This window comes from Ambystoma mexicanum, chromosome 11, assembly GCF_040938575.1.
Source record: "Ambystoma mexicanum isolate Mex_15411 chromosome 11, UKY_AmexF1_1, whole genome shotgun sequence".
In the NCBI taxonomy this organism is placed as follows: Eukaryota; Metazoa; Chordata; class Amphibia; order Caudata; family Ambystomatidae; genus Ambystoma; species Ambystoma mexicanum.
In genome coordinates, this window is record NC_090934.1 from 1,253,227,959 (window position 1) to 1,253,254,113 (window position 26,155).

A 26,155-nucleotide genomic window follows, 5' to 3' on the forward strand; every position below is an offset into this window, starting at 1 on the left:
GTTCCTTGTCAAAAAGGTCAAATGGTGCTTCCCTCCTTGTGATCCCTTTCTGTTTTGACATCTTTCTTCTCTCGTTAAAATGCCATCTGGGAACTGCTGTATCCTCGTGTGTTTTGCCTCGCTCCGTGTGCTCTCATGCTCCGCCTTTTATGTGGGGAAGTGTAATGGAAATCAGGTGCGAGTGATTGTCGATAATTGCCTTAACATGGTATTGTTACATGTCAGGTCCATGGCTCGGGTGTTAGTCCGTTTTCCCTTAACGTGGGCTGTCAGTGAGAAAGTGGATGACAGATCCCCGGGGACAAGTGGGTGAGACACGTTCTGGTTTCTGACATTTCATACTGATATGCCCCTTGAGAGTTCTGAATGATGCAATATGCCGTGAATCTGGGTGCACATCTATCTGGTGATATGCTGATGGCAGGCCAATGATGGGGAACCATTTCATCCTCCCATTGTCGACAGCATTCGGTTGATATTTGGAAATGCATATCTGTCTAGTAATATTGCCTTTGTTGACATCTCAGAGGTCCACACATCTCCCCAAATATAACCATCTGGTTTTTGAGTTGATACTATAGGAGATCGCCATTTGCTGGACTCAATATGAGCAGCGATTCTCTCAGAGCGCAATTTTACAAATTCCGATTTCAACTTCTCCCTTTCACACACTTATGGAAAACTGTTGCACCTTAAGCTCTACTAAAACATCGCCAGTGCAGTTTGATTTGTTGACAAACACAATGTCACTATCGTTCGCTATAGACATCTGGGTCCCTCTTCGTCACCCGCACTGTTGACTCATCTCTCTGGGAGAACATTTGTATTTGCCTCTCTTAACATGGTTTGAGTTGTAATTGCAAACCCCATTGGTGGTGCTCCCCGCGTCCAAATATTGATTGGGCTTATTGGGAACAAAGTTTTTACTTAATCCTGTGATTCACAACACCTATTCTGTATAGCCTAGGACGTTCATCAGAGTGCATCCGTAAGCTGAAGGTTCCATGCCAGTCTTTTGTAGGTCAGCTCTCCTGCCTTGCAGTTGCGTCTGAAATGTCACCATGAAATGAACATCCTCCTTCCTAACTAGAAGTTACAGATCACTCTTTATCGCAAAGTTGTAGAAATATATAAAACCAGATGATTCTATTATTAACAGAAATGTTAGAATTCATATAACACTTATAGCCCAAAACACCCTGGTGCTATGCATATCCTAAATTTGTATTTATACTCAATCACAAATTAATACAAAATATACACATTTTCTTCACAATTTTCTTAACACTGTATTTTATGCTGTACACTGTATGAGATTCCCAATTGTCTTGACAGTTTTCTATGCTGTACGTAATTCCCAACATACATATATTTGGTCTGTAATGCGTTCAAATGCTAGACCTTCTTCAGAGAGGATAATGAAATCAACGTGTATGGTGTACCCGCATTTGCAGTTTCCAGTCATTCACAGTTACTGTTGTAATGAGAGGTTTCTATGGTCCAACTTGTTCATCATTCTCATTGCCTATTGTTTTGAAGTGCACTACCACACACGAAAAATCAATGTTCTCATCGTTCACATAACCATAACCCTGTTAGGTGGTCCTGAACGTGCGACATGTGCTCTGCACGCCAATTCAGACTGTCCACTTTCAACACTGGGCTCTAGTGTGGGACAATACTTATCAGTTGCAATGTGTCCAGTTGTGCAGCAGATGAAACCTGTACAGTCAGACTAACTAGTGGCATTCACAACCACTGGCCTCTGCGGCTTGTTGGCATACAACGGATTTGCTTTGTGTAACACCTACTGCCAACACACATTCTCTGTCTCAGATGGTGCTGTTGCTTTATTTTCCTTGCTACTCTTGATTTACCACTTCAATGGATTCTGCATGTTTCACACACTTGCTGCTTAACTCCATGCAACTTGCGATCACCAATGCTTCACTGAAAGTGGGGTTAATGGCGTGCCACAACTTTTTTTGTATGTTTCGATCGGAGGTAAGCACTAGCAGTTTGTCTGATATATTTGTCTTCCTCTTCTCATAAAGTTGCATTTCTCCAGCAACATTCTCACATCTGCCCCATAGCTGGTTGCACTCAGAGTGGGAATCTGCTTGCTCGAAAAAAAGTATTGCATTATAGAACCATGTTGGTACAATAGCTGTACGGCTCTTCCATTTTTCTCATGGCCAGCCCTGTACATGGTTCTCCCTTGTGTAATGTCCCCTTCCGCCACCTTTGGTTATGAGCATTGGTAGGCGCTTGATGATGCAAACAGCTTCCTTGCACAGCAGTTGAGGGTGCCACGATTCCTCTGATCAGAAAATCTCATACTGTCCCTACAATGGCTACCAAATAAAATGTGAATAGGTCCTTTGTTAGGAGGGAGATTCATCATTTGTATGCTTCATTCCCTCTCCTAATGAGACCCTCAGCACTTTTTGCTGGACTTCTGGTCCTTTTTCTTTCAATCCTGAATAAGTGGAGCATTTTTCCTCTCATTCATTGTTGTGGGCTCTGTCTATTGGAACTCTATCCTTTGTACTGTACCTGTACTATGGAGCTCCATAGCTCTTAAAGGCAACTGTGTTTTTACAACTTCAGCACACAGCTCCTTATAAGCAGTGTTGCTGGGGACCCTTAGGGTCCTCCTTCAAGTTTCTTTCTTTATATCCTCAGGTAACTACAGTTCTTACAGATAGAGAGATACTTTGTATCTCTCCCAAAACTCTAGTCCGAGATGAATCTGTGATTTTCCCGCGGCGGAAATGTTCGAGGAAGAAATGACCAAAGATTATATGCTCGAAATAATCTTCGGTCATTTCTCCCCAGAACATTCAAGATGTGCCCAAACCCGCACCCACACCCCTACCCCCACCCCCTTACTTACCTTGCCTTCTGTCTCGCTGGATCCTGAGACGCCTGTTCCCTTTCACTTCCGTGATCGGGAATCGGCGGCGCAGGGCCTTGTCTTTTTTTTTGTCGGGCAGCTGCGGGGTGTTGTCCCCTGCAACCTCCGCTCACTATACTGTATAGTATGGTGAGCGGGGTGTTGTGGGGGACACCCCTGCAGTCCTTTATTTCCCTAGTTTTTCTTTTTCGGGTCAGCTGCAGGAGTGTCCCCCGCTCACTATACTTTATAGTATAGTTAGCGGGGAGTTGGCGGGGACACCCCCGCAGATTTTATTTTGTTTTTTCGGGGCCACTGCTGGGGTGTACCCTGCATCCCCCACTCACTATACTGTGTAGTATGGTGAACGTGGTGTTGCGGGGGACAGGTCACACAGCCTTTATTTTTCTTTTTTTTTACTGACCCCACCAAAATATACATACCACAAAAGGTTCAAACTTTTAGTAGTTCAAACTTTTAGTGGTATGTATTTTAGGTCTTTTGGTCGGATCGGTAATTTGTATTCAGTAATTTTGGCCTATTCCTGAGAGAATGGCACACACTACCTTCAGTGGAGTTCCAAAGGAATACCTAGTATCCCCCTTCTCTCTGCTCCTGTGACTTATTTAGTCACATAGACAATCACCTCGTTGGTTGGTGGGCGTGGCAGTGGACATGTTCTACCAACTATTGTGTATTTTTTTATACCTTTATACCGCAGACAATGTCCATACCATCTGTAGTGCACAATAGGGGCACCCAAGTACCAACTTGGGACCCTCCTTTTTTCACCATTACTAGCGTGGTTGTTCTGTGTCAGCCATTCTACTATTCTGGAAGGGCGAGGCCTGTGCTTGTGTTTTGCCTTTGGTAGGCACCCTTGGGTATCCCTGCATAGGCTTCAGAGTTTCTGGGCAAGCAGGAAGTGGTGGAGGAGTTTTTCCACCCCCCTGTCCTTGTATGCCAGAGTGCCTGAATAGGTCCAGCTCCCACAGGGGTCTGGCTGTCCTGATTGGATAGCCAAACACCCCTTTCTGTAAAATGCTGAAGAGATTGCAGAGGAGTGTGTGCTTGAACTGTATAAAAGGTGAGGCTTCTGGAGTGAATAGCAGGTCGACCACTGGAAGCTGAAGTAACCAAAGAAGAAGTAGAGGTGTCCAGGGCAACCCCCTCTTATCTCAGACCCAAGCCGCTGCTTGTGTCCCCTTCTTCAGTCCCTTTTAAGGTCTCACTTGTTAGTTGTTAACTTGCTGCTTCAATAACACTAGAAAGTGGAAGAAATCCACACGAACTCTTTGTAATTAGCTGCTTGTCTAGACTTCGAGTCCTCTCCGAACTGCCTTTAGCTAGGGTAGAGTTTTTGGACTTAAAGGACTTACTAAGCGGAGAAATCGTCTCTAGAACCTTGAACTAAGCTTATGCTACACTATAACTAACCATTGTCCTCCCTTTAAGTGACTTTACTATATGTATTTGCAGCAGAGTAAATCCATTATCGTATAAACCGTTGAAATCTGCATGAATGCGTAGTAACCTATAATACGATAACATTGTCATTTCTGTTTCGAACGTTGCTACAAATGTAACCGTGAACAAACGCAAAGTGAAAGTGACCTTTGAAGTGTATTATCAAGTATTCCTAAGTGTTGCAGTATAAACGTCTGAAGTATTTAAAGTGATTCTGCTGTAAATATGGGGTACATTACTCACTCTAATCATATTTCTGGTGCTTGTATCTGCTTAAATTTGCATGCTCTGCATAGTCCGACATCTAGTGCAATTCGCAGAGTATTACAAGATTTGTTTTTGAAACATGAAAACAGACGTCAGGATTGATTGTTTCTGACATGAGGTTGCATGAAGTGTAGTGTGAGTACAGATATGATAAAGCAGAGACAGTGAGAACCCAGCAAACATCTATGCGCTTTCTACTCCAGAAGGGGTGGAAGGGTGGGTGCATGTGAATCTAACCAGATACAAGCACCAGAAATACAATTACGGTGAGTAATGTGTTCCTTCTGGAGCTTGTGGATCTGCTTAGATCACATGCTCTGTATAGATTAGCGAGCAGTATCTGGAGAAGGAGGTGGAAAGTTAGAAGGTATAGCGGCAAAGAGATGTTTTAGGACTGCTTGTCCCACCTGTGCATCTGTTTTCGAGTGTGTGTCAATCCTGTGAACGTATGGATGGAACTTGATTTAGCAGCTTTGCAGATGGCGTCTAGAGGGATGTTTGCAATGAAAGATAAGGTAGCTCCTGTACCTCCGGTAGAGTGTGCCCTCGGGGTGAAAGGTAAGACCTTCTTGGATAGGGAATAGCAGAGCTGTATGCACTGGACTATCCATCTGGAAAGGGCGTTCTTTGATGTGTTATGGCTCTCTCTCTACCAGGTGCTATGGAAACAAAGAGTTGGTCTGTTTTCTTTAGAGGTTTTGTGTTGTTCACATAGTACAAGACCACCCTCCGTACATCAAGTGTATGGAGGATACTTTCTGCTGAGTTTGATGGATTTTGAAAGAAGGTAGGAAGTTCTATGGATTGATTTACATGGAACTTTGAAATTAACTTAGGTGAGAACCTGGGATGTGTTTGGAGGACAACCTAGTCCTTGTGTATAATGAAAAATGGGTCCTGTACGTACAAATTCTGTAGCTCACTGACTCGTCTTATGAGGGTGATAGCTACTAGGAATACAGTCTTGTAAGTAAGATGTTTTAGGCTGGCATTGTGCATAGGCTCAAAGGGTCGACCCATGAGCTTGGAGAGTACAACATTGAGATCCCAACCCGGAGGAGGGTTGGAAATTGGGGGTATAGCCTCTTTACCCCTTCCATGAATGCCTTAATGAAAGGGACTTAGCACCAGGACACCTTGTTCTGTGAAGAGGTGTAAGCTGACAGGGCAGACAGATGCACTTTTATTGAATTAAATACTAGACCAGAGTCTAGTAGGTGAAGCATGTAGCGTAGAATGGTTAATGGAGAATATTGTGTTGGTTTAGTGCTTGTGATGTGCACCCTATCACAAATCTCTTCCACGTATTGAAATAGCAATGCCTGGTGTTGGGTTTATGTGCTTCTTTAAGGATATCCATACACCTTTGTGGAAGATTTAAGTGGCCAAACTCTATGACCTCAGGAACCAAGCTGTCAAGTTCATAGACTGTGGGCGCAGGTGGAGGGATGCCCCTTTGTGTTGCGTCAACATGTTTGGGCACTGGAGCTTGATTGGGTCGCACATCACAGTTTGAGCAGGTGTGGAAACCAAGTCTGTCTCACCCACACAGGAGCAACAAGGATCAGAGTAACTTGCCCCATCATGTGCACTATCATGCTCAGGAGTGGTGTTGGGGGAAAAGCGTAAGCAAATTTCCCCGACTAGTTCATCCACAGGGCGTTACCCCTTGGACCATGATTGGGGAAACCTGGACGCCAAGTCTGGGCATTTTGCATTTAGGTTTGTGGCAAACAAGTCTAGTGGGGGCGTGACCCCATTGTGAGAATCTTCTGTCTAGGATATCTCTGTCGAGTTGCCACTTGTGTTCTTCTAGGGTGTCTGCTTAGAGTGTCTGCAGAGAATTGAGTTCCCCTGGAAAATGTTGAGATGTTCAGAAGATGTTCCGTTTGACCGCCCACTTCCATATTTTTTGGGATAGCTTGGACAGAGCGTGTGCCTCCTTGCTTGGTCAGACAGAACATGACCATGGTGCTTTCTGTGAGGACCTGCACTGTTTGACCATTGAGATGTTGCTGAAAGGCCTGAAGAGCCCTGAGGACTGCCAACAGTTCTAGGAAGTTGATGTCTTTGGGCAGAAGTGTGTGTCAACTGCCCGTGGGCTGTGTGGTGGAGGAAGTGGGCCTCCCATCCGCGGAGTGAGGCGTTGGTCATTAGGATCGCTTGTGTTGGTGGTGTGCGAAAAGGTTTCCCCTTTAGCAGGTTTTCCTTGCACCACTAGTGAAGAGCCTGAACCAGGGCTAGCGAAACAACCACTAGATCGTCCCACTGTCTGCTTGCCTGAGACCACTGTTTCGCTAACCATTCCTGCACTGGACGCAGGTGGGCGTTTGGAACCAAGTGAATGCATAAGGCCATCATCCCGAGCCAGGGCATTGCTTTGCATACAGTTATCTGGCGACCAACTTTGTAGTGAGGTACTTGCAACAGCACATTTTGTACTCTCTCGTTTGTGGGCAAAGCCAGCTCCTATTTTGTCTTTAGAATAGCCCTAGAAATAGTTACATTCTCTAAAGAGGTCAGTATGAAGAACCTCCCCCCTCTCTCCCTACTAGGCCGAAGCCCGAAGAGGCCCGTGAAGCCTGGTCATCGATCAGTCAGTTGTCGATGACGACGATGAGGGAGTTCACAGGGCCGTCGAGCAGTCATGTTGTCTTGCGGCAAATCAAACAGTAAAGTAAAGAAAGTCTATAATTACAACTTTCAGCTAACCAAAGGCATCATTCTGGAAGAGAACGCTGCATTTGCGACCGACTTCGATGGCAGAAAATAACCATCGGAGGGACCTCGACACGTGAGGGACCATGGGTACAATACACGACACACTAGGGATAGTATTACTAAATAAGCCCTGTCAACATCCATTTGAGTTTCGAAAACAAAAATCTTGTAATACTCTGCGACTTCCATTGGATGGTGGACTATCCAAAGCATGTGATCTAAGCAAGTCCACAAGCTCCAGAAAATACAAATACACTTTTTATTTAACCGTGAGTGCTTCTTTGCTTTGTCCGTCTCGCCAAGATTCGGTGTACTTGCCTACAGCTCACATCTTCCTCTCAAGATAAGCTTGACTGCTCAGCCACTCTACCAAGGGTCCTGAGCTAGTACATACTGATACTAAGAATTGGGGGGGGATCTACAAACCACTGGGATCGCTTACTCAAGTCTTACTGCCAGTAGAACCTTAGAAAAACTCCCCTAACATCCTTCCACTCTTCTCATGCTTTAGTGGGCACCATGAACTTGAGAAACTTCGCAGGACAGTCATGCTTGGACCTTCCATGACTGTTTTTAGTCAATGGAGGCTATAATGTGCGCCCGCCTCACCTATGGAAACCCTTACCACTGTTTATTAGAAATATAACTTCAACAGTTGCATAATTAAAAGCTCTTTGTAATTGATTTTACGGTACCTAAATCCTTAATTTTAAGTCTGTTGAGTTTCTTGGTTCTACACCCTCCTTTAACATCTGCGCCTAGAAGGTTAGTTTTGCCGCGTGCGTGTTGCAAGTACCTCAAAAAAATCAAATACTTGGAGTTGGAGGGAATAAGAGGGAGAGACAAGATGTTGATGCATGCAGAGTGGAAGCACCTGTTGGTGTGCTGGTCAGATTTGAAGTGAGTTTGGTTAGGGCACATGGGTTCTGTGCTGTCAGAGGGAAGGTCCAGCTGTTGTAATACTGCTCAGTTGAGTGCCAAGCGCTAACTGATTCAGTTCTGTGAGCGTGAATTGTCAGGTTTGTGTGCGTAAATAGTGGCTTGTGCTGGGTTTGTGGATGAGGTGTAGAGTTTGTTCAGTGTTAGTTTAGAGGAAGAACACCCCACAGACTTGCATACAAGTCCATTAAAAGCTATTATTACTGTGCTCCCCACAGGTTGCAGCCTGATTCCCCTCCTCCTACCAATCAAAGAGTCTCTTGCTCTTCTCTCAGATAGTTTTCAGCCCTGGAAGCAGGAGTGTGTCTCCCTTCTCCTGATCCAGTTCTATTTCTTGCTGTAACCAATGCAGTTCTTGATACAGCTCTTAAAGGGGAATCTGGCAGTACGAGCTTTCTCTTTTATCAGCCAACTCCCATGTGTTTCCAAAGGTTCTATGGTGAAGGACCTTTCGCTTGTGCCCCCTCCCCCATTCTCCCTGTTCTGGTCAGCTGTCTTGACCTTATTACTGAGACAAGGATACCCTCCTTGAGTAGGTTAACTTATTGTCAAGGGGTCAGCGATCCTGTGGTAACTACTGCGACAAGAACGCCCCCCTATAATGTCCTATTTTCTTCTTGCAGGCTCATGAGTGTTGGGATGCCGAACACCAGGATGCCCTTTTCCCGCACACAGTTCTCATACTTTAGTTTTAGTGAGCTTGGGGCTACCACCAACATCAGGAAGATCTCCAATACACCAGTCTCCTTGTTGAGGGTCACAGGCTTTACAACTGCCACTGTGACAAGGAGGTTCACCTCGGGTACACAGTTCTCCCAGATACACCCCTCAGCAGCTTTGGGGCTTCCACTGACATCAGGACGTTTTCCTCGGATGAACAGCTTAATCAAGAAAGGGTCAGCAGCATTATGGCTGTCACTGACACAAGGAAGCTGCCCTGTGATGCACAAATCACTCAAGGAGGAGTCAGCGGCTTTAGGACTGTCAATGACACAAGGAAGAGTTTCTCCGATGCAAACCACCTCCCTTCTTTGGGCGCCAGTGGTCTTGAGACTACCAATGACACGAGGAAGAATTCCTCTGATGCAACCTTCACTCTTCGGGGTGCAAGAAACACTCTTTGCATCACTCGCAATCTTCCCAAGTTCAAAGGGACTAACCGACGACTCGCTGTGGCCCCTGCCGGCTACCCCACATCCCTATCTGTCTGCCCGTTACCAGTTAAGGCCTGCTGGCAGGTCTCAGTTCTTTCTTGCCTTCTTCCTTCTTCTCACAGGCTACGTGGCGACCAGCATTTCATGGTCTCTGCATTGTTGTTGGACATGATGGTCCACCTCTTTGAGGTCACGCCACCGCTCTCTGTCCTGGTTGTTCCTTCAGGACCAGCTTGTGCCGATGACCAATGAGGACTCCCCCAGCAACACAACAGCATCCTCGATCATCTGACTCTCCCAACTCCAACAGCCTCCACCTCTGCCGTTCTGCTGGGCCCAGCCTCACCAGCTGGACACACTCGTCAGTCCTTTGTCAGTTTTTATGGAGTCTTCCTGAATCCTCCCCTGCAAAACACTGGAACGCATCTTCTAGTTCTGCGAGGTGCTCTACATTCCTCCTTTTCTCAGTCTATTCTAGAGTCTTCATAACTCTTTGGGGCTTTTTCCTCATCTCAGTACTTAAAACCCGTATGCTGTCACGGGTGTCAAAAGGGGTGCCCTTTGATACCAATGGGCATACTGAAGTGGGGGCAAATAAGGGATTAAGTAAGTGGGTCAGCAAATGCACAGCCCTATCACCAAGAGGGGAGTCCTCCCCTGTCAGATCCACACGCAAGTTACTACCGTAAAGGGGGAATATTGGTTAGCTGCCACACCAACCTAGCCTGACAGGGAGGGGCTTCCCCCTGCGGAACAGTGACATCATTCCATAGCAGTCACTCATATTTAAAACTTAAGTTCTTTATTCATTATCTGCACTGCAACGGTCAACCTTGTAACCCTCCCGCACTGCCGTAAGAGTCCAGTATTGAGCCTGGTATGTGCTACCAAAACATGAGGTAAAGGTAATGATGAAGAGACTTTAGGCAATCCTCGGTTTGCGAGTGGCTAGAAATGGTGTTGTGGGAGCCATGGCCACTCAGTGATTTCACTTTTCCAGTTTGAACATGACCGTCTTCTAAAGCTCTTGCCTCATCCTGTGCAAATTCCCCTTAAATAGTCAACTACCACAAAGCACAACTTGTGTGCAACTTCTGTTTTGGAAGCTCCCACCTATGGTTTTTGCTCTAACCTTAGCAGCTTCATGAGGTTTCAACAATAAACTACCTTGAAGAAAAGAGCCACACTCCATTTCATATTTCATTTCTGCTTTTGACATTGTACAAAATACCAGTCAGCATTTTGGGCTGCCACAGCCCTTTCCCAAGGCATCCTTATTCTTAGCGAAGCCCAGAATTCACTTTGTCTCGCACAACTGAGACAGCCCCAAAACCACTCGACAGAATATGCATCTTAAAGCATTCTGCCTGACTCATTAAGAGGCGACGTAAAATTGCTACAAAGAAACAAAGAAACGGATACACTCCTCACTGCTAGGGGACTGCCTTAGCACGGTGTTCAGGAGTGGAGGGTACACCTTTAATTCTAGAGAAACAGATTTTTCTTGGTTCACCTAGTGGTAGCATTGGACAAGACGTCTTAGGAAGGGATTGAGGATTGTTTAGATACAAGGTAACATTATTTTAAATAGAGTATATCGACACAGAAATGTCAGGAAAATATACCCTCTTTTTTAAACGCTGACTAAATGGTTAAGCAGATTATAGGTGAGTAATACGTGTTAAAGATAAATGACTGACACATTTTGCTAGGGTACCTCACAAAAATAAAGCCCAGAAGATTCCTGCACATAATAAGTTTCACAAATTGTACCATAAGCGTGCTTTAGAACCTGTATCTGCTCCCGCAGTAGTTTGTCGCTCAAAGGAATCAATGGGAAAGACCAAATGTTTTTGGATTGGCTGAGCTGCATACTGGTGCTGTGGCTCCCCACCAATTGTAGGGTGCAAGTATAGGGTGCAATGTTAACATGCCTGTTATAAAATATGACTGACCAACACTTGAATTCTATTCCAGAGGCAATTTGAGTCAAGGGATATTCCAGAGGCAATTTGGGTCAAGGGAACCTGACGGTCTGGTATATGAGGCCTGTTTGACAGCTTATGGTCAATGATATGGATCAATGCAAGGCTTACAGTCAACAGTGGCAGTTCCTATTCTCCAAGGGTACAGGGATAATTGTCCAACTTGCGACTAAGAGTTTTTGCAAGCAAGTTGGGCGTGTGTGCTGGAGAAAGGAATAGTTGCTGGAGTTGGACTGTGGTGCAGCGTTCCAGTTAATTGATGTTACGGTTCTGGCACTAGGAGAGGCAGACTGTCCCCAGTGGAAGCAGTTCAGGTAAGAGATGGACTCGGAGCCCGAACATAACTTGTTGCTTCTTGCATTGCTGTTGCTTTGTCTTTGCTTTTCAGGCGGTAACCACAGACCACAGGTGCTGTTGCTTACCACTTCTCTCAATGTGCAGTGCTCCAGCCTCTGCATCAGACTGTGCAGGGGGGAGGGGGGAATAATGGTTCCTCGAAATGTTCAACCAGACTGTCTGCTGGGTTAATGAAAGGCACTGCTGGTGTCAGACCGGTCTGTGTCGAAGTGACTGGTGCCACTGTTGGAACAGTAATCAGTCTTGCGCACTGAAACGTTTTGAGGCTCTGAACCCTCGTCGGGAGCGTGGATTTTCACAGCCAAGACATGCCTCTTGCGCGGTACCCCATCCTCTTCACACACACACATGCAATGGTGTGTTCGCAGATGCTCGGGGTCCCTCTAGCTCTGCTCTAGGATACTCCATCAGCGTTTGAGGGCTAGCAGATATGCTTGCGCTTGTCGAGCTTCGCTATGCCTCTGATCTAACTGAGGCAGATAGCGGGCCATCCCATGTGTGCACAGTGCCAGTGCTCCAGATATGATTTGGAATTGGGAGTATATTACTCCCTATTTTTGACATTTAGGAGTAAAATGATTATTTAGCGAGTAAAAATTTAAGTCCAATTCCCAATTACAGTATTTTATAAGGGAATAAAAATATGTTTTAACTGAAAAACAGAAATGTTTTTGTAATATTTATTTCTTTGCACCTAGTTATTCATGCCCATTAAAGGATACATGTTTACGTCTTCCAACCAGGCAGTTAAAATGGTAGTTTCTTCCTTTGGTACTATGTGCACTACTGGTCCAAACATACCCATGGATCTGCGAGGGTGAAAGCAGAGACGCAAGATTTCTACATGTCTTTTTCCTATTTTTTGTTGGTAGTATTTGCCAATTTTTATGTAGTAAAAGTAGCAGATACACATCTTCCCTGTACGGCTGCATAGGGCAGATGTGTATCATAATCATCAGTAACTTTACTGAGGCCATAAAAGTACATAACGGACACATCAAAAATCTAAAAGATTTCGTTTCACCCATATTACATTTAAGACAGTTGCAGCAACTTTAATGCAGGCCCAGATGGAGAGACAGTTTAGTGTCTATCCTAAATTAAATAAAGACAACATCTGTTTCCAATTAAGGGCTGCTTGGGATATGAAAACTTTGCCATGTCCCAGTTAGCTAGAACCTAGCTGGGGACTTATCTAATACGCACAGAAAGCCCCAGGATACAAAAGCTTCAAGATCCATTAACCCCGGTCTATTCCTGAACACTCGAGGCATATCAAAATGTTCAGCTTATAAATGAATAGCATCAATATTTACTTGGACACAATGGAATTTCCCAATCTCCTTTTCTAGCTTCAGATAGCACAGTGTGGTGGGGTCTAAATTCAAGAGGGTAGTTAACACTATGCGGGGGATGGGTTCTGATTTCTATTGTGCAATTAGACAGAGGTTAGGATCTTAAGTCGATGCCCAATACGCCATTAGCCACTCTCTGTTCCTGGATTTCCATCCATATGAAATCAAATGCACTTTCTCCCTGGAAGCGCTACCTGGTGCCGCTGGAAATATTGTCACGGATGACAGCCATGCAACTGCGCACAGCGCGGAGCCAATGGGTGCATTTATTTATAAGGCCTTCTCTGGTTTCTATCTGATTTGAGACAAATTTGGGGAGCTTGTGCAAAAATAGAACCCCACCTGTGCATCCCCCTATTCCCTGCCCGGTTTTATTACCCTGCCCAAAGTGTGGTCTGAAGGCTCCTCCAAGGAATCACCATTAGGTGTGATTTGGCATGGATCTACCAACTTCTTTGAGTCGAATTGCCCACCATGGTATTAACACTTTGTGTGCGGTCCACCTGCTGCGTTGAAATCGACAGGAGCAATAGACTTGAGTAGTGCAGTGAGGTTATGTTATGGGGAAGAAGGCCAAGCGGCTTGAATTCTGGGGTTCTTTGCAGGGTAAATGTCAGGGGTTCACAATATCGCTCACTGTGTTGTCTATGTTGCCACAAGCAGGCACCAAGCGCTTTGAAACACATTGTGTATAGGCGCTATATAAATAAACTATCATATCATATATCATGTTAGTACTAGTATCAGAGGTTTTACAAACTTCGTCCTCTGATGGTTTAGTAAGCCCTACGTCAGCCGCCACACTAGGTGGTGGCTCCACCATTATGGCCCTCCTGCCATGACCTTCAAGAAAAGACATGAATAACTTCTTTAGAACCGCCAGCTCAGCCAGGACAATGGTGCATTTGCAACCACTAGCCACGTTTACCTCCATACAGACTAAGTCAGGGGTATGAGTAACATGGATTATGGGGGGTAGACTTGCAAGGGGGCTAGTACAGGACGAACTTATAAGTTACTCACCCTAGTGACTAACGTACTCCTAGTCCATAGTCCACTTTCCACCATACTGTACGGGCGTCCCTCGCTAGGGACGTGAGACGGAACCTTTTTCACCAGAAAAAATCTTCTTCCCCTTTAAATTTAGAGGCACACAGGGCGCGGCACTGGAAGCATGCGCTCCTCTGACTCTGCCTACCGGTGTCCCTCCTCAGTCCCCACTGACGTGTTAACAATATTACCATTGTCTAATGACACCAGTTTTATTAGGGGGGAGAACGGTGGGACGTCTGGAGGAAAGGGGACTATGGACTAGGAATACATTAGTCACTATGGTGAGTAACTTATAATTAATCCTACGTCCCATCCCCTTTCCTCCATACTGTATGGGTGATTACAAATGAATGTAGCCCCAGGGTGGAGAGGTGACCCTCCTTAAGAAAACAAGTTCCTTAATACTACCTGCCAGAATGCGGCGTCTGATCTGGAGCCGGCATCCAAACACTAGTGCTTGCAGAAGGCTGAAGGAGTGGCCCACGTGGCCACCCTGCACTTGACTTGCCACAGGATGTGCCTCTAGAACGCGATTGTCATGGCCCGGGCTCTTGATAGCGTGGGCATGCATATTTGCAGGAAGTGGTTTGTGCTGCCTCTCATAGACCTCCTTAAATGGCCGAAACCATCCACCTTGCCATGGAGGCTTTAGAAACCTGATATCCTGGCTTTGACCCACCAAAGGTGACAAAGAGAGCCTCAGATTTGCAGAAGATCTTGGTTCTGTCCAGGTAGACTTTTAGAGCACGCTTAAACATCTACAGTGCAGAACCCTCCGAGAATCGTCCTTGGGGTCTGCAAAGAAGGTATGTAGCACTAACTCCTCATTTAGGTGGAAAGAAGAGACTAATTTAGGCAAGAACTCGGGGAGCGTTCTGAGGATGACCTTGTCCCTATGAAAGGTAGTGCACGGCTCTGAAGCTACCAGAGCTTGAATCTCACTCACCTGGCATGTAGACCTAAGATCCACCAAAAGGGCTGTCTTAATGGTGACCAGGCTGATGTCCACGGTTGCCATTGGCTCAAAGGGTTTATGCGCCAAGGCGCCCAACACTATGTTGAGGTCCCAAACTGGGTGTGGCTTCTTGATATGCGGGTAGAGCCTGGTGAGGCCCGCCTTTTAACCACCGGGTACGAGGATGAAAAAATGTTCTCCTCCGAGTTCCGGTAGGCTCCGATGGCTGCCAGATAGGTGCAGCATGTGTCTATTTGCACGCCAGAGTGTGCGAGGTGTGCAGAGAAAGACAGCACATCTTCCAATGTGCATGTCAGAGTATTGACTTCCTTGGACTCCGCCCAGTGGCAAAACCTAGTCCACTTGCTTTTGTACTGGCTCCTGGTAGCATTGCTCCTAGGACCCTGCATGATGTCTAGGCAAAGGGGAGCTTGCAGTACCCACAGAAAAACATGGAATCACACAGGTAGAGAAACAGCAATGTTAGACTGGACAGCATAGATGAGAACCACAAGTCTCCAAGATGGTGGACTGCTCCCTTATTCATTCAGTGTCCCGAGAGACAGCAAATATGAATTTGCTTGAGGAATTTTTATTTTGGATCAGGGCCCCAACAAATTGTGGGCCTGCTCCCAATTGATACACAGCTGCCACATACTCCCTGAAAAAGTGTGACAAAGACTGGAGTGCGAGTGTTAGGAGTTTGATGGAAAACACACAGTGAGGGGAGAAATGAGGAAGAAGATGGAGTGGTGTGCGGGAGAGAAGGAGGGACATGAAGAGAGAAAAATGACAGGAGAAGGTGAAACGGGAGGGAAAGGAAGGGGAAGGAAGAATGAAAGACAACTAGAGTAGGAGGAGGAACAAGAGATGAAATGAAGAAAGGGAGTGACAGCAGCATGAAGGGGAGGGGTGGGCTGTTCAAGCCCTGGGCCAAAGGATGCTTCTGAAAATATGGAAAATGTGGAAAAAAGAGGGCTCAAGAGACTAGGAGACTTCCCCTCTAATACAGCCATAAGGGCTGGGAGGATAGCTTGGGGGCAAGGAGTTTGCATTGGTAGCAAGACAACGCAGAGCAACACAGGGTTGAAAGGCAGTCCCCGCGCTTAGAGATTGGTATCGGGTATTAAGCATGTTATAAAAGATTAATTAATAAGTTAAAAGGGGCCACCCAAAATGATTAAGAGAAGGGGAAAGGAGGAAGCACCCTGGATCCACCTCTTCCTGAAGTGTCTGGCATCTGACCACTGGACGTCCCCTCAGTGGTGATACCCAGTAGCAGAATCCAGAATGACCACCAGACATCCCAACTAATCCTGCATGAGCCAAGAAAGACACAGATAAAGTTCGAGTGCTTGGGAGCAGTATATAATCCCAGAGACTTGGTCACTGTTTGAGCCATACAGGACAACGGCCTGACCCAGAAAGAGAGCAGGACTGAGGACCACAATCTTAAAGGGTCCAAGTGGGAAACAACAAAATGTGTTTCAATTCAAATGCTACCATTGTTTGTTGTGAACCCCAACACCTATCATAACGAGAAAAAAGAAACCAGATAACTGTAAATTTGTTTTGAGTGCGTTGACCCAGTCATCTATTGCAACGGCCAATTTTCCTAAATGTTTGACAGTTACAAAGTGTTTAACCCTTTATGAATCTGCTCGGCGTGATGAACTTGGAATACTTTAAGACGGATGATGTGTAACACTGCGTGTATATTCCTGATCAGATAAGAGAGTGATTTAAGTGCTCGCTGTTCAGATCTATGTATGGCCTGCACATCACGTTTGAATATCAGTCAAACCAACATAGCCTTTCAGCTTCTTTAGTGAAAAAAATAATAATTTACTTGTATAATAGTAATGCTGTTATGTACAATGCTACAAACCTCAAAAACTGATTTAGCAAAGATCTATATAGAAACAAGTTATTGTCAAAATAGAATTCGGAGCTCTCTTGTTCACCGCTTACCTGTGCACAATCAGATAACTAACAAGGGGGTTTTATCAGAAAATGCTACAAAGCTTGGCATACACGCTGGTATGCTACTCATTGCAATCCAACTGACCTGTTCAGAAAATTGCTCCCTAGATAAGCAGTCAATGACATCCACACAGCCCAGAAGACATCCAGTGGGGTAATCTTTAGGAAATTCCACACCTGCAAGGAAGCGGCAAGAAATGACACGTTATTAGACGGGACTCTGCAGACACCATACATTTCAAAAGCACAGTGCCAGCCCATCCAGCATTATGTCTCAAGAGTATTACCAGGATAGTGAGGTGGAGAACAACCATTTTAGTTTTCACAGAAGGTATACATGGAAAGAATACATTTTTCACCTGGAGTTGATAATGTATGCGCTCTTAGTAATTAAGCTCTCAATGTAAAACATGAGGGCATAGCATCACCCTGTAGACTGCACAGGATGTGTGCCAAAACACCAAAATGCATGCTGGGGTGCTCCTGTTCTTCCAAAGGAGTGTCCCATATGTACTACGCCACTCTGTTCCTTAACCACCAAACCAGAAGGATCTTACTAACTGTGCCAGCACGGTGAAGGATTGGTCAATAAGAATAGAAGTAGTTTAAGGACCAAGTGTACAGAAATTAGTTCAGCTAGTGGGGCATTTAACTCTTACATTTAGATGCATGAAAACTTGGGAAGATTCCCAGGCAAGCCTTGGGTTTTCCGGTCCTTTATCTGGAGTCTCTGATGCTCTGAAAACAAAATGCACCCTTGTCTATCTCAGACTAGAAGGATGGTCTTGGTAGATAGTTAGGTCATGTAGCATAGTCGGTCAAGTCAGCAGCAAGCAGAAAGGGGGCAGGCAGGGGCGTTTATCAGGTCTTCCACGTTTGTAGCATAGTTTAATGCAGATCTGGGATTAAGCTATCTATCTGGATCAGGTATCTATCCTAAGCGGGGGTGGGAGGAGGTATGAGATCGAGGCAGTAACGCTTAGAACTGGAAGCACCCTGGCAACATTCAATATCATCCCCACCACAGACTGCTGTTCCATTCAGGTCCCCGGGCAGCCCTCTTCTCCTCCCATATCCATACTAACTTCAACAATGCGTAGAAGGGCATGAGTATGAGTATCATCCCAACAATTTTCTCCTGATAAAAGCTCTATCCCCATTCTTTACTCCCACACTACAGCCTGATCAGTAAAGGCTACTCAACCATAATGACGAGTCCAAAGTAACCTTTCCCGTCTACCTTTGAGAGCTCGGCCCCAGTGGGACTGGATCGAAGCCTTTTTGGTGCAGCTAACCAGGATTACCATTTTAATTAGCAGACATGCAAATGCAGCCTTAGCCCTCGATGCGCCACTCTGTCTAGCACAACAATCCTCTTCCATCCGCGCAGAGACTCCACCTGACTGAAGCCTACGTCTTAGCAAAGAAGATGGGTTAGGAGTATAGTGGTGCCCATTCTGCCACTTCGGTGAACTGACTACTCATGGTGCTCTAGTCACAATGGTGAGTAACTTTTACTGTCTCATACAGCCTGTCCCCTTTCCTTTATACCTTTTGGAGATACTCAAGCAAAAGACACCTAAAGTGAGGTTCAAACTAGCCAAAGGGATTTTGCAACGTAACCTGACCAAAATGAGCAATGACCCAAGATCTGACATCCAGCAGTATGCTCAAGTAGAGGCCCAAGCAGTGGCCCTCTAGAAAACTTCCCAAGGATCCTTCGGCTGAAAGGCCAATTAGACTGTCTGGTCTCGCTCAGAGGTGACATGGAGTCAGTTAGGAGGGGAAAGTTTCTGAAGGGAGCCGGTTTCAGAAAGCATGAAACTATCCAGTAAGCAATAGGACCAAGTCAGGACCTATACGAAATAGTTAATCAGCTGACCGGGGATCCTTGGTTATGGCCAAGCAAAACATTAGAGGTTCTCCAACGTCCAAGTTATGGAGCGCCCTTGTCTGCTTAAATAGAAACCTTTTCCTTATATTGATGGAAATCTAAAAGCACTTTTGTAATGAATGAAGGGCGAGTAATCAACACCACCTTGCCTTTGTAAAAGATTGTAAAAAAAAAGTTTAAAAAAAAATGCTCAGAGGCTGACGCAACGTAAATTTACTGACTCTGCAAGCTAATGCGAATGCGACCAGAAAGGCATGTTCTATTAGGATCATGGGTCGAAGCCCACGGCTGAAATGTTCGAAGGAGAAAAGACCGAAAGTCATTTTTTGCCCTTCCCTCACTATTCTACGTACCTTTCGGCGGCACACTTTGCTGTGTGCCGCCGACTCGCTGTGTCCTTGAGACGCCTCTTCCCTTTCACTTCTGTGTTCTGGAACTGGCGCTGCAGGGTCCTTTCCTTTTTTTAAAGTTTTTCTTTCCGGGACCGGCTGTGGGGGACACCCCCGCAACCTCCACTCACAGTATAGTGAACAAGGGTACAGGGGACACCCTGCAGCCCTTGCCACCGAATGGGGGATTTGGTCTCTGACGCTCGGAATTTTAGAACGGGCGAAATTCGGCCAACTCTCCTATTCAGTCTTTTTTGGGAGCTTTTTGGACATTTCCGTTCCATTAGATCAGCTTAATGGAAGCCACGGATACTGGCTCTTAAGGCTTAAGGGCAAAGACGCATAGGATGATGTTCTGGTCCTAGGAAGTGTAACAAATCTAGGAATACAGCCACCTTTCCCCAAGGAGGTGCCACCCGCTTTGGCACTAGTGAGGTGAGCCTGATATGCTTTACACCCCCAAGGAACAGTATAAACGAGATCCTTCTGGAGGGGACTGCCCCTTAGGGGACAAAGACCACTATAGGGATGCATGTTGCCCTCCCTTTTCCCTTATTACTAACACATTTATAGTGAATCTGTGGATTAGGGTTTACAATGAGCAAATATAACCTTTTGTCATGTCTTCTGACCTGACCCGTGTCCAATCCCTTGCAAAGACTGCGAGAAACGAGTGCCCCTACCCCATGGAGGGGTTTCCTTTGGATGATCTCTCACCTCAGGTCCTCAACAGATGCTGCAGAGCTTAACCGTGCCAAAGGACCCAGAGGGGGTGTGGCCGGAAGGAAAGGAAGAATATTAGTTTTGATAGCAAGGCCCCAGACTGGTACCAGAGGAGTACTGGAGTACTGCAAGACACAGCTGCAGGATGGCCGGAGCATCCCTGAGAGACTGCGAGTCTAGGGAAGCAGATGCTTGGCAGGTCGATGGAGAGTCCAGCTGAGAAGTCATGTATGCCTCTCTTGCGACGGAAGACTAGAAAGATCCAATGCCCTTGCTGAGGAGCACCTATCCATGCCAACAGGTATGCAGTGGCTCAGTTCGAGAGGGAGGTGGGCAAAGATGGGAGTAAGAAGGAAAGGAACCCGGAGTGGGGACAGTGGAGTAATACCCGAGGGGAGTGGAGTAAAGAAGAGAGATGCCCCAGAGTGAGTAGGAAAGCCGAGAACCCCAGAGGGGGCAGGGGAAGAGAGAAACACCCGAGAGTGGGGAGAAAGGCTGAAAACCCCGGAGTGAGACAGAAGAGCCTCAGCGTGGGGAGAAACAGAGAAGACCCCAGGGTGGGGAGTGAAAAAGAAAAACACTGGCAAGTGAGGAGTGAGAAAGAGATGAACTCCAGAGCGTGGAGTGGAAAGGAGAGGAGCCCCAGAATGGGTAAGAGACTGGGAGAACCCCCTGGATGGGGGAGGGAAATAAAACCGGTAGAATCTCCAAGATGGGAAAAGAGACAAAGCAGGATGTCTGTGCCGGAGACATCTGAACAACAGTCCAACCCATCAAGAACTAGCTAATATTTTGAACTTTATACACACCAGGGCTTACTAAAGCCTGACAAGCACCCTTTTGACTTTTTTTTTATAGAGTAGGTCTTCAGCTTCTGGCAAGATTATTTTGCCGTACTAAATAAACAAACCCTTAAAACAATGTCCAGTGGTCCGAGTCCTGTTTCTGGCTTGCTACAGAATTATGAGGAGGTTTAAGAGGGAAGCGTTCAGTCAGCACTAAACTCCCCTATTAACTACCGGTTCTGGGAGTAAAAAAAAAACACAAAAAAACCACCATCTCTGAATTTCTATTTTTCAAGATTCAATTTGATTCTCGGTTCTAGCCAGGTGAGATACGAGCGATAAAACACATGAGGAATGCTGATTAATGCGACGCTTCAGCCACTGGTGGACAAAGCTAGTAAATTTGCTTGTAGAGCGCTGTATGGTGGGCCCCTTCCATGTGGACTCATTATGTCTAGATTGGCGGAGAAAGACCCATGTGACTCAGTCTGAGATGCACTGTAATCAGACTGAGAAAGCTCAGTGACAGAGGGGAGCAAAGAAACCTCCCCTCCTTCGGCAATAACCGGTCAGGCTTCCAATGAAGGTGGAATGGAGGAACATAGATCAGGGCCATTAGGTCCAAGTACCAAAACCTGACTGACCACTAGAATCCTGGAGCAAGACCGAGCGTGGATCTGTATATCCGAGAAAGAGGAGGGAATGCATACAAGTGCACACCCTCACAGGAGATCATCAGGGAGGAGTCAAAGAGGGGGGCACTTGCAAAAGTAGCAAATATGTACACTGAGGGAAATACCCTTTCCAGGAGGATAGCCTGTAAAAGCTTGAGGTGAAGTTCCCACTCGTGATTAATAGTCACGCTGAGGAAATCCACTGCTGCACTGTGCTCTTCCAAAGGTGGCAGGCCCAAAGAAGAACAGTGTGCGAAATGCCCCAATCCCAAATTTACACAATCAGAAGTGTCATGTAAGGGGACTTCATACTCCTCCTGCTCGTTCATTTAAAACATGGCCATAGTTTTGTCTTTAAGGACCAGAACAATTCTGCCTGCAATATTTGTGCGAAACCGATCGCCGGGGGGGGAAGGGGGGGGGGGGGTCGCGGGCGAACAGGGTGGCCTGAACGCGGAGCACTCAGAGCTGCCCCGCCATTGAGATGTAGCTGCCGCCCTGCTGAGTCCAAGAAACAAAAACCGCGGTATTGCAAAGCAGCCAGTGGCCCCTTCCAGGCTTCACGCCACTTGTTAGAGGCGCACCATAGATTGCGTGGTGCCGTGGCAGGGCCTGGGGGATGAAGTTGGCGGCCCACGGCGAGCCCAGGATAAGAGAGACAAGGGGGAGAACCATGGCACGAGTCGGTGCAGGTACTCAGTTCCGGGGGCGAGGATCGTACCCCCCCTCCTATTTCCAGCAAGCTGGGCAGACCTTAACCTGGAATGGATCCGCATGAGGGAAGTGGAGAAAGAAAGAGCCAGGGTGCTAGCCCTTCCCCGCGCCTGTCTACATGGCACTGAAGAGCGAAGTGGTAGGGCTTGTGCAGGGCCCTTGAATGGAGTGTCTGAGAGCACCATTGTATAGAAAATGCATCAGTGAGAGAAGCTGCAGGGGTCCTGCTGCGAAATTGGATGCTACCATCAGGCACTCACCCAGGCCGTAGGTACAAGCCATGTATACCTTGCAGGAGGAGTGCAGGCCAGGACGAATCCACCTCGGAGCTGATTGGTGTGCGGTGCCATCAGCAGGCGATGGGGTGAGAGTGGTGGGGTGCATGCCATGTAAGCTCCTACACAGCACTACAGAGTGGGAGGTGGGTTCCTACACTCTCTCCACACGGACATGGTGGACCAGAGGGATCTTGGTTCTCAGACACCAGAACCAACGATGGAGATGGCCACTTAATCCGAAATCTTAAGCATCTTGCAGGAGGTGAAGGCCTTGAGGACTGACATCCAAGCATCGATATCGGAGGTGAGGGGCATAGTCCAGAAGGTAGATGCAAGAACAGAGGCGTAAGGGAGCAACCACATGCCCATGGAAGAACTCAAGCTCTGCTTGGATGTCAGATTGAAGACGTTGGAACACCAAGGCAAAGAGACCATCATGAAGATGAAGGACCTAGAAAATCAGGAAAGGCGGAACAAATGCCTTTTTGGGGTCCGTTACAAAGACGGCGAAACATTAGCAGAGATGAAGGACAACGTTAAGGGGATCCTGCAGCGTCTGTATAAAGATGGCATGGGTAAGCCTATCTTGTTTGACCGTTTACATAGAGGAGGCCCAGTAGGAAAACCTAGGTCAGTGGAAGAGAAATGCCACTATCTCATTGACAAAGTTGACATCTTGAAAGGAGCAAGAAAAGAAGGGTCTATTGCAAGGGAAGGGTCTGAAGTGAGAATACACCAAGACATGTCAGGCGCCACACTGGCACGCAGGCATCAATGCAAGCCCCGGATGACTTGGCTAACGGAAAGAGGATGCAGATATAGGTTGGGATTCCCCTTCTCGCTGTTTTTCTGAACACATTTGAACTGATTACATGCTGTTAGACCCTGAAAAAATTCCACAGCTGCTGGAGGAGTTGCAAGGAGAGGGGCCCCGAACGACATACCGTCCAATAAGAAGAAGCAGGACAGGTTCCTCAAGGCGTTCACCGGAGGGAGCACGTGGAAAATGTTGGCGGGAACTAAATGTCCCAAGGCCCAAATGACATCAGTGGAAGGGGCTTGAACACTGCGTTATCTTTGAAGGATGTGTAGGTGGAGAATGAGTTAACGGGGTGCTGCTCACATGCCGAGTTGGGATGGGTTTGCGCTGTTGATGTTGTAACGTGTAGTGGGGGTGGCGGAGGGTGAGCAGTTGATTAAGGGGGGGAGGCAGCTGTGCACAGAACTTATCAAAGAAGGTCTGAGGGGGCAGTGTGGAGCAGGCCCACAAATGGTAGCCTAGGTTAGTCCAGACGTTTCAAGTGTTGACCAGGGGGGACAGGTTATTCTACGGTTGTGTTTTTGGTTATGGTTGATAAGGGGGAGAAGAGGAGGGGAGGGTTGGGTGGGGGAGATCTTGGGGTACAATACCAGAACCGGACAAGGTGCCTATGGATACCATGTGCCATTACTGCTCAATACGGTACACTGGCAGGGAAAGCAGGGCACAGAGGTCATAGACCATCTAATATCTAGCACAAGGGGACAGAATGTAAGAGGGCTGAAATCACCCACCATGGGGTCACTCTTGGGCAGAGAAATGTCCAGGCATAACTGGACTATAATGTTAATTTAGGAAACTTGCTATGAGAAGGGGAAGAAGCAGAGACTACCGGGGATGAAAAGGACCCACATGATTTGGTCGTCGGGTACAACCAAGAGCAGGAGTACGTATCTTGGTGTCAGGGGTAAGCGAGGTGGACAACGTTTGGAACATTGAAAACATTTGCAATTTAATAAAATTGCATATTTTGAACAAACGCCTCACTATCCCTACTCTGACTTGGATTTCCCTGCCTATCAAAACTAAAACAGGATGTCTTACCCTCACACTTAACCATCAAATACACAAAGAAAACTTATGGCAAATCAATCAAACAATGATATTCACAGTCACTTGACAACCTCTTGGTAACCTGGGCGAGCTCCCCTTCCCCGGGATTCAAGGTAGACTCATCTCTATTGTTCAACAAAAAGAAGAAATAAGGAAATCCATGTATGCAATACAGATTCAGTTCTTGTTGTTTCAATGTCAAAATAAAGTTTTGTTAACCAAAGTTCCAATAAAAGAGAAGCTTCTGCTTTGGGTGATCAGACTTTCCCCTTCACCAAAATAGCATCAATGTCATTCCCAGCCACGATTCCAGCTGTCCAAGAAGAATTACCACAGTTTAAAGAAAATACAACTTCTGTAAAGGTTAATGAAACACAGTTCTTAGTTAACAATGGTTGTGTCTCTCTTTACGAGATTAGGAGTCACAGTAGGTATATTTGTCAGGATGACTTCACAGCACTTCCACTTCAACTTCTACAAGAGTTTACTATGAGGGCCCATGCCTTTGCCTCATAGTATTCCACCTTCATTTGTGCTACTGAGGTCTCAAATCTACTAACAACCAAATATACCACCTTTCGGTTACTTCAACATCTCCAAGTAGACAATGCACTCTTCCCCTGAGCCTTCCTTTTCAGAGGGACAGCCTCTTTGCCTTCCTTGACTGTCCACCGGCAACATCCTAGAATTGCCTTTGAGACATACTTCTTTCTTCTTCCCACTGTCTTTGGCAATGTAGGTTGTAACAACCTCAAAATATTGTTTATGAGTAGCAAGTTTCCCTTCCTCAACCTTGCTTTTATCCCTCTGCCAACTGTTAGCCAGGACAATTACAGACATTTAGTTGCCACTCTCTTGGCTTCAGGTAATGCTTGCACACTTGTATCCTGGGCAGTGATGCAGTTCTATTTGACTCACTGTACTGTTTAGGTTGTTCTCTGGCTTTGAGAAAGGCTGATTTCAGTCTCAGTTGGGAAATACCTTGTTCACACTTGGCTTGGGCAATGCTTGCTCTCTCCAGCTCCACATACAATTTTTAAACACTTGACCTCTCTTTGGTAGCAACTGTTGACTGGTTACATGTGATTTTAAGGAATCACCAAACAACAAATAGTTTAACAAACCAACAATGTCTAAAAAGTGTCTAATACATTTTTTTACATTTTTTTTACATTGTTTTTGGGAAGGGAGTGGTCCCAATGAACAACTTTGCCTCACTTCTACTCTTATGCAAGTGATTATTTGGCTGGACACTGTTGCTGGCAGAGCTCGTGCAAGGAAACAACGTCCGGCTTCACTCACCGGCTTCTGTGTTCCTTTCTCTGCATGTCGCACGATTTCTACAACTTCTGGCTTCACTTGGGACCTACACTCTTCCTCTCTGAAGGCGTCCCTGGTCCGGCCACTAAATTAAGGAGCTCCTCTTGCTCCTGAGACGCATAGCTTCACGACAGCTGCTCACTACGGTATGACGCACTTCGTGCTGCGCAATCTCTGCAATAAGGCTCACATGGGGAAATGCAGCCTTCCTGCACACCTTCTGCAGGGCAGCCTCTGCACATCAGTGTTTAGGGGATCAAGACCCTCACAGGACAAGCGGGTGAAATCTGCTGTATCAGAGTCCCGGCGTCTCTTCGGTTCTCCCACTTATGCCTGGATTGCAGACACTCTGCCTTCTTCCTTCTATTTCTAT

The 26,155-nt window shown here is 46.3% G+C and overlaps 1 protein-coding gene across 2 annotated transcripts in view; it reads right to left on the reverse strand.

The window, feature by feature from the left end:
- The window catches only part of TRIP4 (thyroid hormone receptor interactor 4), a 1,139,078-nt gene that overhangs the window by 324,756 nt on the left and 788,167 nt on the right, over nucleotides 1-26,155 (reverse strand). For both annotated transcript variants that reach the window (XM_069624679.1, XM_069624680.1), the window contains one exon: nucleotides 17,218-17,309. In XM_069624679.1, coding sequence (XP_069480780.1) covers nucleotides 17,218-17,309 — 92 coding nt within the window. The remainder of the gene's footprint in view (nucleotides 1-17,217; nucleotides 17,310-26,155) is intronic.